The sequence below is a fragment of the Arachis ipaensis genome, chromosome B4 (genome assembly GCF_059453495.1).
Source record: "Arachis ipaensis isolate K30076 ecotype BB chromosome B4, ASM5945349v1, whole genome shotgun sequence".
NCBI lineage: Eukaryota > Viridiplantae > Streptophyta > Magnoliopsida > Fabales > Fabaceae > Arachis > Arachis ipaensis.
Window position 1 is genome coordinate 148209064 of NC_142439.1, and position 13816 is coordinate 148222879.

At 28.6% G+C, this 13816-nt stretch overlaps 1 protein-coding gene and 1 long non-coding RNA gene across 3 annotated transcripts; both read left to right on the forward strand.

Annotated features, from left to right (window-relative positions):
* The first annotated feature begins 893 nt into the window (after nucleotides 1–893).
* On the forward strand, nucleotides 894–1767 carry LOC148569614 (uncharacterized). Its single transcript, XR_015881415.1, has 2 exons — nucleotides 894–1116; nucleotides 1279–1767. It is a non-coding gene; the product is annotated as an uncharacterized LOC148569614 (long non-coding RNA).
* Nucleotides 1768–9435: 7668 nt separating this feature from the next.
* Nucleotides 9436–11624, forward strand: LOC107638208 (protein FLOWERING LOCUS T-like). 2 transcript variants are annotated; one of them, XM_016341377.3, is made up of 4 exons: nucleotides 9436–9724; nucleotides 10066–10127; nucleotides 10222–10262; nucleotides 11162–11624. In XM_016341377.3, exons 1-4 carry the CDS (start codon nucleotides 9482–9484, stop codon nucleotides 11356–11358), a joined length of 543 nt encoding a protein of 180 aa, XP_016196863.1. In that variant the 5' UTR covers nucleotides 9436–9481; the 3' UTR covers nucleotides 11359–11624. The 2 variants fall into 2 exon arrangements, with proteins under 2 accessions (XP_016196863.1, XP_088340015.1); XM_088483889.1 differs by having other exon boundaries at nucleotides 11168–11624.
* Nucleotides 11625–13816: the final 2192 nt, after the last annotated feature.

The window sequence follows — 13816 nt, forward strand, 5'->3', positions numbered from 1 at the left end:
AATGAATAACATTAACATTTGACATTAGTATACCCTATCATGGCAATCCATAAGGATGTATTTGTTTCCTAGGACTAGGACTGAGTTTTGTATTTAGTGATTAGAGATTGAAATTAATTTTAATCTTTTCAATGCCTTTAAAAAATGGGGATATAGGAGATTGAAATTTCTAATGACAGATTAAAATTTAATAAAGTTTTTTTCAAAAATATATTCATTTAACTTTTTACATTCTTATTCTACCTCTTCCACTATCTTCACCTCTCTAACCTCATTTAGGGGTGTTCAAATTCAAACCGATCTAAATTAAACCGTTCATCTAATTCAATTCAAACTGAAAATCGATTAAAACCGCACTAATTCGGATTTAATTGGATTTTTTTTTTGCAAACCGCTGGATCGGATCAGATTTCGGATCTACTTTTCACAACGGATCCAATCTAATCCAAATCGCACAATGTGTTATAATAATATTATTTTATTATTATATTTACAATTATACTTATAACATATACAATTTGTTATACATTTTTATATTTTTTAGGTATTATTATTATTTAATAATATTTTATGTTCAAAATGTGATTTATTTATTTATTTTAACTAACCTTTAATTTTATTTTTATTGTTATGTTATCATTGGTTTTTTAAGATATTGTTAAGACTTGCTATGTCATTGTTGGTTATTTAAAATTTGATGTTGAGACTTGATATATATATATTTAATTTTTTTAATTTACAAAATCGCAAAAATCCAATCCAAACCGCTCAAAATTGGATCGGATGAGTTTTTTACTCAAAACCGATCCAAACCGCACCGCGAACACCCCTAACCTCACCTACATTCTCTATGCATCCCACCAATGGACTCACCATACTGTCCCAACCATAGCTCACCACTAATTCCTTACCTTCACCTCCCTGACCCAACCCATATTTCTCACATCTACCACCGGTGGACTCATCATCCCACCCACATCTCACCACTACTTCTACAACACCTCCATATCCTTCACTTCACCACCGCAACACCACCCCTAATCCCTCACCTCACCACTATACCTACTCTCATCATGATATCTCACCACTGCCACCCCACCTTAACAACACCAACAAGTAAGGGGCGGAGCTACATTGTAGCAAAGGGGGCAATGGTCCTCCTAATTTTAATTTTTTACATGTAAATTATATGTAAATTTCAGTTTAGCTCCTTTAAAATTTTATTTGTCTTATTTTATTATATAAATATTTTTTGTCTCCCTCTAATCTTTCGTCTAGCTCCGCCCAACAATTAACAAGGAGAGGGAAGGGGAGACATAGATCTCGATGACAAGGAGGGAGGCAATGGAAATGACAAAGCAGAGGAGAGGCAAACACAGATCTCGACTTTAAGGAGAGAGGCAGTGATAGTGGCAAAAACAAAAGAGAGGTGGAGTCAAAAGTAGAGGTGAATGGTGGTGAAGAAGGCTGCGTCGTTGTCGTCGAAGAGTGGAGGCCTGGCCAGCATGAGGTGAGGCTAAGCTCTAAGGAGTAGAGGGCGTCGTTTGTGACGTTATGGGAGAGGCAACGATGAGGCTAAGCTTTGAGGGATTGGGGTTTATTTTATTTTTATTTTTATTTTCTTAATTAGCAAGAGCATTTAGGTAATTTTACTTGTTTCACTCTTCATATTTATCTTAAACAAAAAAAGATACTTAGACATAACTTAATCTTATACAATTTATACCAAATACAATATAGAGATTCAATTTTTGTCTCTCTTCCAAACTTCCAAACTCAGCTTAAGTGACAGATTGCAGCAGACTCTATTCTCCCCATCTTTTTAAAGGTGCCAAAACCTTTCATAGAATTAACATTTGATATTAAGCTATATATGAACACTTCTCACTATGCCTATGATCTTTCTCAATTTTTATTCGATCTAATCCATTCATTAATCTTAACCCTAAATAATAAGGGACATGCTTCACCAGTGTTACCCTTAAAACTTTAGTTGCGGTCTCCCTTTCAAAACTGATGTAATGTGTTTTTGCAGTGCTTACAGTTTAGTTTCGGAGCAAGTATTTCTTTTATATTTTTCTAATTTGTGGTTACTTGTGCACTTGTACTAATATACTATTAAATTAAATGTTCATTCGTTATAATTTTTATTACGACTATGTTAGATGTATATTAAAATCAACCACAAAAATCAATCATTAATATATAATATTTATTGAAATACAAAATATATATTAAAAATAAATTAAAATACACATATATTTATATATAAATATATAGTGACTGATTCTAGTGGTTGTGTTTAGTTGTTAGTGTTCTGTGCATTGATAGTTATGCTAGTATAATCATTCTTGTGATTTAGTGTAAATAATCATTTGTTGATAGATTTATTAGTGTATAAATCTTTCATGGTGAGAAATAACTATTTGTCCGGTAATTTATTATTGTTTTTTTAGTTGGGTTTGGTTAAAATGATTAAATATCCTTAAAACCGTTTAAAATATTAAAGGAATGATTCAAGAAAAATTAAAGATATTTTTTATCAATAATAAAAAGTGTGTCTTCAGTCATGTAAAATTTGTATTTAGCATAAATAATAATAATAATAATAATAATAATAATAATAATAATAATGTCGATGAAAGAACTAAAATAAAACACTATTGTGGCATTATGCACAATTGAACCAAGGATGTATGCATTTTGTTTAGAATTTTTTTCATATATATATATTAAAGAATGTTATATGTTTATTAATTAGTCAAATTTTAACTTTCTATTTTATATAAATTATTGATATTTAGAAGGATAATTCGCTATTTGAGTTGACTATTTTTATTTTTAGATAGGTTATATAGTTTTTTTTAAAAAAGAAGAAAAATTAAAAACTTAAAATTAATTTTATTAATTGTTTTAGCCCTTCCCTACAAAGCTCCGCCCTGATTGAACCTGTGATCTGTTAGAAGATAAGGAGGATATTCATTTAGAGAAAAAAAATCCATGCAAGACCACATTGTTCTGATTCCTCGAGTTCCCAACAATTGCAAAGGAGAGATTGTGTAGCAAGATAGTGGTCCCACATTTTCAAATTCTTATCTTAGAAAATAGCATCGCCACCCCCCCCCCCTTCCCTTCTCTCTCTTCACATCAACATGGATGAACAAAATTATAACTCAAACATTAAAGTAGTCTCTAAATTTGTAATTGAATCTTAAACTCATTCTTAAATTTAAAATTATTCCAACTTTATTTCTGAGTTTAATAACGATCATCCTAAAGTATTTTCCAGCAATGGATTGATGAGATATTTGGATGGAAACCACACTAGACTTGTAAACGTTATTATTTCCATTTTGAATATGAAAGTGAAGGTGAACTCGGAAAAATCTTTTAACTTTTGTTCTCTCTTTCTTTTTTGCTTACCAAATTTTACTATAGCGAACTCTCCTTTTCCCTTAACAGTACCACTTCCATAATAGATGACCAGCACTGTCGAATTTTAGATCTTTCTTGATAAATTATTTTAGATAATCGATGATCACACGGTTCTTGACATTTTAAAGGTCATCAAAAGAGAGAAAAAGTAACTTAGCGGTGGAGAGGAGGCCAGCAACATGGCATCGGCGGCCAATGAGAGAGAACTTGGGACGGCGGGGATGGGAGTATGTCTGGTGGAGAGATCCAATGCTCTCGTTAAAGAGAGTAGAGTCAATTTTGGGAGTGACGAGGTAGCAACGAGTGGGGTAGACAATTCAATTGTATTTGAGGCCAGAAAGAAAATAACCACGTTTATAAATCCAGCATAATCTCTGTCTAACTACGTCATCAATTCGTTGTCGAAAAATATCTAAAGGATAACCGTTGTTAAGTTCAAGGATAAATTTAAGACAATTTTAAGTTCAAAAATGAGTTCGAGACTCACAAGTTTAAATACCACTTTAAAATTTAACTCAAAATTATAGAGCAAATTTGTTATTCATGCACTTATTTTAAAATATTGTATTTTAATGTCTAATTAAAAAAAAATAAGACATCATATTGTTAGATTATTCAGAAGACGATCAAGACAAATTATTAACATTTAAAATAATTATTTATTTATATTTTCCAATTTAAAATATTTGCTGAAATTACCTTTTTATTATTTTTTTAAATTATAATATCAATATTATTAATTATGATAAAATATCCATTCGTTATAATCTATCTAGTATCAAAGCAACCAATAACAACATCAGCATTATGAGAGCAGTGGCAACAATAATGACATCAATGAGTAGATTTATGATTTTTGTTATTTTAGTTCTTAAAATTTAAAATTTATTATATTAATCTTTAAAATATAGTTTTAAGCATCATATTAATTTTTAAATTCTTTCTAGCAGTAAATGAGTTAGCAAACGAATTGTTAAATTGGCTTTGATATGCTACACTGAATACAAGACTAAATAAATTTGTTTTATTTTGGCGTTTAAATAATAAGATAAAAAAATATTTATATGATGTATAAATTATTTTAACTTCTTTCATTTTTTAAACAACTTTGTTTTTGTCTTATTTGTATGTCAAATGAAATGGTGTTCCTTGATTCACTACCAAAAAAAAATTTTGAGACTAATACAGTATCTAGACTTAAATCTCAAAGATTAATATAATAAATTTTAAATTTATATCACTAAAATAATAAAAATCATGAATGGTAATTAAAGACCACGTGACAATTTAATCACAAAAGCAATACCAATAACAATATAGACAGATCAATAGAAGCAACAAGCATGAAGCATTGACAATAACAATAACAACAATGAACATCTATATCTAGATATATATCTATATATAAAATATATATAGAGAGATGTTCTTTCTTAATTATTATATGAAAAATTGAACAATACATTAATTTGACATCAAGTAAGGTATTTTTTATTTTATTTTTCATCTTTTATAATTAAAATTATGACTTCAAATATTCAAAGTAATAAACAAATAAAGAAAAAAAGGTAACATCTACTAGGTTAGAAACTAAATTTTAAAGCAATTGTTACTCATGTTGCAGTTAATGATGAGTACTAAATATTTTTATGACTGATTAGAAATACTATATGGGTCTTTTGAAATAGTAAGTGAATACCAGTATTTGAAATTCGTTTATTTGGCTAATTTATTCGATATTTTTTTTTCTTTCTGAAAATTGAATATATATTAGTTTTTCTTTTTTTCTTTTTTGTTATATCATTAATGCTATATATAAAAACATATCAATTTGAAACAAAAGAAAGTTTTTAATTTTTTAAAATTTTGTAATAAAGTTCCTAATATATGTGTGTAAAAATATTTCAAGGGTTAGCAATTTTAATTCATATTGATTAGTATTTTTAGCCAATAGTTCAAATATAATACTTTAAGCCAATAATATAATATTATATTTTTAACCAATACTTTTAAATATTATTAGTTGTTGGTAAAAAATAATAAATTATATTAATCATGTAATATTACTTTAAATATATATCATGATTTTCGATAATAATAATAATAATAATAATAAGTCATGACCTTTTGATTAATTAATCCAACACATTAGATATCTTAGCTTATTATTATTTTTGTAAAATTACAAATATTAGTACCCAGAACTATTTTCAATATCCAAATAAAAATATCACTATTAATTAATTAATTAATTATGTATTTTTTTAATTAACATTAAATGTATTTCTAAGATACAAATTAAATAAAGAAATTATTATTAATTATATATTTAATTTTTTTATTTAACAAAATATGAAGACCATATTGATTGTTAGCAAATATTTCTTAACCATTAGAGACAAATTCCAAGGTAGTGTTCCTATGTATCTACGATGATATATATATATATATATATATATATATATATATATATATATATATATATATATATATATATATATATATATATATCTTCTAAATACATAATGTTAATAATGTTGTATTTTGTGTCTATTCTGGCTAGAAATTGTTCCCGAGGTATAACTTGTAGGCGCTAGGAAATCTCCTTATTTTTGAGTTCCGTGTTACGAGTTCTTCAGACGTATGACCCAAGTGGGGAATTTGCAAAAAAAATTTCTGACGCTCAAGGCAGTATTATCTCTAAGAAAATATTCAAGAAATTAACCACTAAGAGCCAAGAGAGAATGATTTTTTTTTGTATCATCCCCTGTCAGAGTTAGCATGGTTCTTGTAACTTCTTTTTCTGGCCGAACTGGTAATTCCTTGTCATGCAAATCCTCTTGAGATGCAATTAATGACTTTTCTTGTTGTGGGGGGTTGATTTTGGGTAGGCCATCTCGTGTTGTTTTTTGAAGCTGAAGATAGGTTCAGGTGTTCTTCTGTTGTTGGGGGTTTGTTGTCTTTCTTTGGATTCGGCCAGTGACATATTTGTCTAGCAATCCTTGTCGCGCCAATCTTTTTAAGAGGTCATTTGCTATCACACATTCATCTGTTGTGTATCCAAATTTTTGGTGAAAAACACATTGCTTGCTTCTATCGACGTATTTTTGGTCCTGATAGGTTCTTGCCTTGCTGGGAGGGTTTGATGATTTTAGCGTGTAAGATTTTCTCTATTATATCCTTTCTTTCTTATTGAACTGTGTGTAGCAATCGAATTTTGGTGTCAATTTGAAAGGTCTTTTGCCGTCTCGGATATGGCTTGTTCTGTTTTGCTTATCATCCTCCTTGCATGGTGGTGGTATTTTTGCTCTCCTTGCTTCTCGTAGTTCTTCAATCTCAATTTGTCATATTGCCTTATCTCTAAATTCGGCCAGTGTTTTGAACTTTGCTATTACTATTGCTTCTTGAAACTTTTTCGGATGAAGCCCCCTTTTCAAAGCGTGTAAATAGACTTCGGGGTTAAGGTTGAGAATTTCCATCGCTGCCTTTGCAAACCTCGTCATATAATCATTTAAGCTTTCATGTTGTCCCTGCTTAATTGTGCTGAGGTAATCTGAGTCTCGTATATAAATTTTAGATGCTGCAAAGTTGTTTACAAATAAATCGGCAAACTCTTTGAAGCTTGAAATTGAACCTGCAGACAAATTTGAAAACCAAAGTAAATCAGTTCCGTCCAAAAAGATAGGAAAAGATCGACATAAGATAGGGTTAGAAGCACCGTTTAAAACCATTATGGATTCGAACTTAGTGACATGTACTTTGGGGTTGTTCACTTCTTTCCTGTCTTGTGAGATGTCCCTCCCATCTTCATGTTTGATTCACAGTGACATTTTTCGTTAGGGTTTTCATCGCTAACATTTTTGCGCTCCTCTTCTCCTTGTCGTTATTTGTCTTAGCTGCCAGCAGTTTGGCCATCTTTTGAACTTCTACTTGTAAAGCAGCGTTCATGGCCAAAAGCTTCGCATGGGTCGGAGGTGGTGGTAGAGCTATGAAATTGTCCGTCATGGTTCAAAATCCTACAAAAGAAAAAAGAAAAGGAGGAAAGAATAATGGAATGTGGGGTTACATTTGAAATTGGACCCCACAGTGGGCGCCAAATATTCTGGCTAGAAACTACTCTCGAGATATAGCTTGTAGGTGCTGGGGATCTCCTTTTCCTGTACTTCCGTGCTACAAGTTCTTCGGACGTATGACCCAGGTAGAAAACCTGCAAAAAGGATTCGAACGCTCAAATTATTAGTATTTCTCTAAGAAAATGTTCAAGAAATTAATCACTAAAAGCCAAGAGAGAATGATCTTTTTTCTGTATCATCCCTTGTGTGTTGTAGTTCTGATTAACTCCTATTTATTATAGCTAGTGGTAACTGACCTATACCTTTAGTGGCCGAGATTTGCACCTATCGTAAAGGTCCCTCTGTATTGATGATATTGGGTCGATTATTCAAAAATTAGTTTCAAGATATAACGTCGTGTATATGAATTATCAATTCAACTAGGTATCCTTTAAAAATTGTACAATATTCAATCTTTTATTACAATAATTAAAAAAAAGTAAAACAAACATATTTAAATAGATTTAGTGTCTTTTTAAAATTGAATACACATCTAAAATACAAACTAAATAAATTTAAATTTAAAATTTAAAATTTCTGTTTCAGTTTTATTATTTTTAATTATTAACATATTATCATTTAAATACACTTCAAAAAATGTAAATTCAGTAAAATTGAAGATTTTAATTCGTTCGTGTGATTATTCGTCCGCGCCGCAGTCCTCCTCGGCGCCACCGCGTCATCCCCAGCGCCATTCTTCAGCTTGGCCGTTCCTCTACAACACCGTCGTCCGCCTCGCTCGTCCTTGGCATCGCCTTCCTCTCAGTCCACATACTCGCTTCGTCCTACTCCTCGTCGCATTAGTCCTCATCAGTGTCGCTAATCCTTCTTCATCGGAAGTGGACCTTAGGTATTTTGGATGTGTTTAAGAGAAAGTGATTTTGTTTAGTTATTCAATTACATTGATTTTGCACGCCATGTACAACATCCGAATTTGCATTGGAGAATGATTTAGGTAGAAGAATAACTTAAAGAATCACAATCCTCAAATTGTGAACACTGTTATATCTGCAATTACGGCCACTGCAAGAGTTTAAATTTTTTATTTATGATTTTGAATGTGTTTTAGAAATATTTTGTGTATCACTTCATAATTTTAGACGTGTTGCAATTGTTTTTTAATGTTTAAATTTAAATTTTAGATTTATGATTTTGGATGTGTTGTAAAAATATTTTGTAAATTTTAGATTTATAAGTTAATTTTAAATGTGTTACAATTGAAAAAGAAATTATGGCCACTATAAGAAAGAAGTAGAAAACGAGATAGAAGAATAGAAGAAAGAAGAAAATCGTGTTACAAATAGAGAAGGAACATAAAAGAAGGAAACAATAACTAACTATGAAGTGAGTAAGAAGTTAGAAAAATTTTAGTTTTTAAAATTTAAATTAATCTTAATTATAAATGTGTATAAAAAAATAGAAATATGTTTTAATTAAAGAATAATTAAATAATATTAAAGATGGACCAAAGGCTGATTTTTATTGTACAAGTACCATTTTCCTTGAATTATTGGGTATGGATCAGTGTCCTTTATGCATAATTGTTAAGAACCCGAACAACATTTTTGTTTATAATAATATGGTTGAAGACACAGATGTATACAAGACGTCAAAACGAAAAAGAAAAAATGATAACCTCCATTTTGTAAGATTGGAAGAGATGCTAAGCTAGTTAGATTCTTTTTATTCCATTTACATACAGAACATTTCCTTTTCTTATCTTTCTTCCTTTTAGACAAATATAGAAGATGAATCTTAGAATTTAGAAATAAAGAAAAAAAAGCTACACTAATTAAGATGGTGGCACAGCAAATTTAAGAAACAAACAACAGATATAAAAGGGTGCATGGATACATTCATTCATATGCATTATAGTTACCACGTTACATATAGATATATTAGTGGTTTCCCAATAATAAATTAAAAAAACAAGCATGTCCTCGTCATCATCAAGAGCAAGATCAAGTAGTTTATCATTAGGTCATAATGATCCTCTTGTTCTAGGCCGTGTAATTGGGGATGTTTTGGATCCCTTTACAAGTTCTGTCAACATGAGGGTTGTTTACGGCAATAACATTCAAGAGGTTATCAATTGCTGTGAATTCAGACCCTCCCAGATCATCAATAAACCAAGAGTTGAAGTTGGTGGACATGACCTTAGGACATTTTACACTCTGGTAACTAACTGCTCACTTTTTTTTATTTATGTTAAAAATATAATTATTTATATATATCTTTTTAACATTTAAAATTTTAAAATAAGTAATTTCATGATACCATATAAAAGTGTTAATGACGTAAAAATCTACGACTTATTAGAAACAATATATATATATATATATGTACTCATGATTGAGTACAGTGGTTTTCCAATCCTATTATTATTACTGGTCTGGTCTTATATATACTCAGTGGTTTTACGATCCTATTATTATTACCCGTCTTATATATATAACGAGAAACAAATACTATCCTAACTCTAGGGTTAGGATCATTGATGTTATAGTTTAATTTACAGATCATGGTGGATCCTGATGCACCTAGTCCATGTAATCCAAACGAGAGAGAATATTTGCACTGGTAAGATTATAGAAAATCAAAATAATTAGTTATTAATAATAAAAAATTGAAAACTGAGTATTATGTTTTATTGGTCTTTGATGTGCATGTCCAGGCTGGTAATCAATATTCCCGAAACTACAGAAGCAAACTTTGGTGCGTATATACATACAACTTCTAATTCTGTTTTCTACCTATTTCTCTTATTCCGTCGTTTTATTAAAATTTAGTTAGCATATTCAGGCATATATTAACTGTTCTAACAAGCAATCATTTAAAGTTGAATATTAGAATTAAAAACAGAAAAAACAAATAAAATAGAAGAAATTTAAGTTATTCTTGTAATAAACTGATTTGAGTTAATATATTAGTCAAACTACTCTGGTAAATATAGCTAAATTATTTTAGAAAACAAGAAAAATAGAAACTCTTATTTTTAATGAACATGTGAATTGAGTTTTTTTTTTTTTTAATCTTATGTATCTTACCTTTTAAAGTTTGTGAATTAATTATGAGAAAAATTGTCAATCCTCTACATTTTACATGTAATAATTCACTTTTAGATTTTGCATTATAAATTACATATAATTGATTTTACTATAAGTAAATTTTAAATTTAAATTTATTATTATTATTATTAAGTTCTTTATTTAATTTTATTAAAAAATGATATACACAAATTATTATCATCATCATCCTTCTTCTTATTATTATTATTATTATTATTATTATTATTATTATTATTATTATTATTATTATTATTATTATTATTATTAATTGTTGTTGTTTTCTTATGGTATGTATATATGTGTCTATATGTACTATATTCATATTTAACAAGAATTTAATTACAAAATTAATTTTTAGTTAATATTAATTAATTATTTTTTATCTTATATTTTATATTCTAAATTTTAATCTTTAAATTATAAATTATAAATTATAAATTCTAACCGTAAACACTAAATTTTCAAAAAATAATTTTATAACAAATAACTAGTTAAAAATATGCTTATTCATTCAATAACGACGGTAATGACGATGATAATTGATAGGAGAAGAGATAGTGCCGTACGAAAGTCCACGACCAACAGCAGGGATTCATCGTATTGTGTTTGTGCTGTTCCGTCAGATTGGGAGACATAGCGTTCATGGTCCTGGGTGGCGTCAAAATTTCAACACTCGAGATTTTGCTGAGTTCTATAATCTTGGATTGCCAGTTTCAGCTTTGTATTTCATCTGTAAACGATGATCATCACATAGAAAGTACAAGAATCAATCTGCAATACTAGCTCCAACTAATTAACGAAGGATGGAGAAGATTAAATAAATTTCAAGTTCAACGTTAATAAAAACATGTATACATATATGCATGATTCAGTATGTAACTAACATGCTAAATTGTGGCACATAGTAGTGTCATAATGGTCATAAATAATTCAATTGAGAGTTTTCTGTATAATGATAAATGGGAAGGTGCTACCAATAATAATAATAATAATAATATTGATGGTCGTTAATAAGTGGATGAATGACCTATAATTGTTGGGATATTATTTTAAAAAGCAGTAATGCTAAAAAGAAAAAAAAGATAATTTAAATAATTTAAATTTATCTTATTTAACATTTATTTGTTATTGTGTGTATTAAATAAAAATAAAAATAATAAATTTTGATCATTTTTAGTTAATATTTTTTGTTATTAAAAACATTTTCGTTTAAAAAGAATGGTAATTAACAATATAACGCGGTTAACGAAACTCACGAAAAGCTTGGTCTTGTATTTACTATAAATCTTACTTTCCTTTCACATTAATTTATTATTGCAAATATAAAAAATAAAGTAGTGATTATAACATGATATGCAATAAATATTTTTTTCATTGAAAAAAAAAAAATACTCCCACGAAAACGTTATGTTAATAATAAAAACGAGATAGATCTCAATTTAACTCTTGAGATTTGGTTCGATATTCAATTTAACATTTATAATTTTGTTAGCCCCAATTAGAGCTTTTAAATTTGTAACAGTGGCTTTCAGTTGTCTCTGCGATTATCTCCGTCATCAGAACGTTGATTTCGCACATTTACTTGTTTAAATCCTTAAATACAGTGTTCTCCAATGGCATGTTTAGTGCTGAATGTACTTGGTAACGATTATATGACCTAGAGAAGGTATTAGATGACTCAATCTGGTACCTACAATTAAAACGAATCTCTAGATAAAGTCTCGAAATTCTCAAACTGATCATCCATTGTTGTCTTTCTAGAACTGTGTTAGGTCATGTTTACATAAGTGTGTTTGTATTTGGTTTTTGTCTCAACATAAATGAGACACAGGCATAAATACATAAGAGTACGTAGACATAAGAAAACACTAATTTCATAGTGTGTTTGGTAAGTTAGATAGGAAAAAAATTATAAAAAAAATTAGTGTCTCAAGTTATAAATTTGTGTCTCAATATTTTAGAAAGACAAAAAATAATGGAAATTCATGTGCAGTTGTCCTCCGTGTTAAGTAAATGTACCAGATCAACATTTCGATTACAAAAATAATCGTAACTATTATAAATTTAAAAGTTCTAATTGAGACTAACGAAATTGCAAAGATTAAACTTAAGTATTGAACCAAATTTCATCCAAAATACGATTTAACTCTTAAAAACTTTATAAAATTGTGAAAGTTTTGTGCATATAATTTTTTTAACTATTTATACTACTCATTACAACAAATGATGCATTGAATGTTGATCAACCCAACAACGTTAGCGATTAACATAAGGATTGATCATAATAAATTTCACATTAAAAAAATACCATAAAATAGAAATTTCATAAAATTATGATTCTTATTTCTAAATTCTAAGGGAGAGTAGAGTTTTAACTTTCAACCAACAAATAAACTGAAATTAGATACTTTTTCCCTCCCTTTCCCGTTTTTACCATTTGTTGAAAGGATTGACTTAAAAAGTTGTTTTATTTGTATAAAAAGCTAGTAATTGAATATTCAGTTTATTCAATAAAATATGGAGTAGTTAATATCTGTAGAATAAAAATAAAAGAATCAATTTGGAGTATGAAAAGGATGCATGCCATTACATACAATAAAAACGTTATAGCAAAAAGGCTACCAGAAAATTAAAGTATGAGAATCCAGTCTCACATTCTCTTTGTAGTAGTGGTGTTGGTTAAGGGATCACGTTCGGTAGGGACAAAGAAATTAGGCTTATTGCATTGGATGCGCCACAGTAGCTTTTAGCATTTTCTTAAGAATGGTATTTCTTATTTTTATCATGCCTTTTTATTTAGTTATTTTAGAAAAAGAGAACAAGAGATATATTCAACATGGTTGTCACCGGGTATAAGTCATAGTCATGTTTATAGTATGGCTTGATTTGATAAAAAAAAAGTTATTTCTAAAAATAGTTTATAAAAACTACTTTTTAAAAGATAATTTTTTTAAAAAATTATAGTACTTTGTATATGATAAAATCAAACTAAATATGATTTTTAATAAGTACAAACACTACAATTGTGTTTAGTATAACAAGTTAACGACTTTTAAAATTAAAGAGAACTATATAATAGACATAAATGTAAAAGTTTAATTTAAAAATTAATTATCTTTTAAAAATTACAAATACAAATATGTGATTTTTCGATTTACTAAACACAAAATAAAAAATTTGTATTTTTAACTTCTTCAAAAA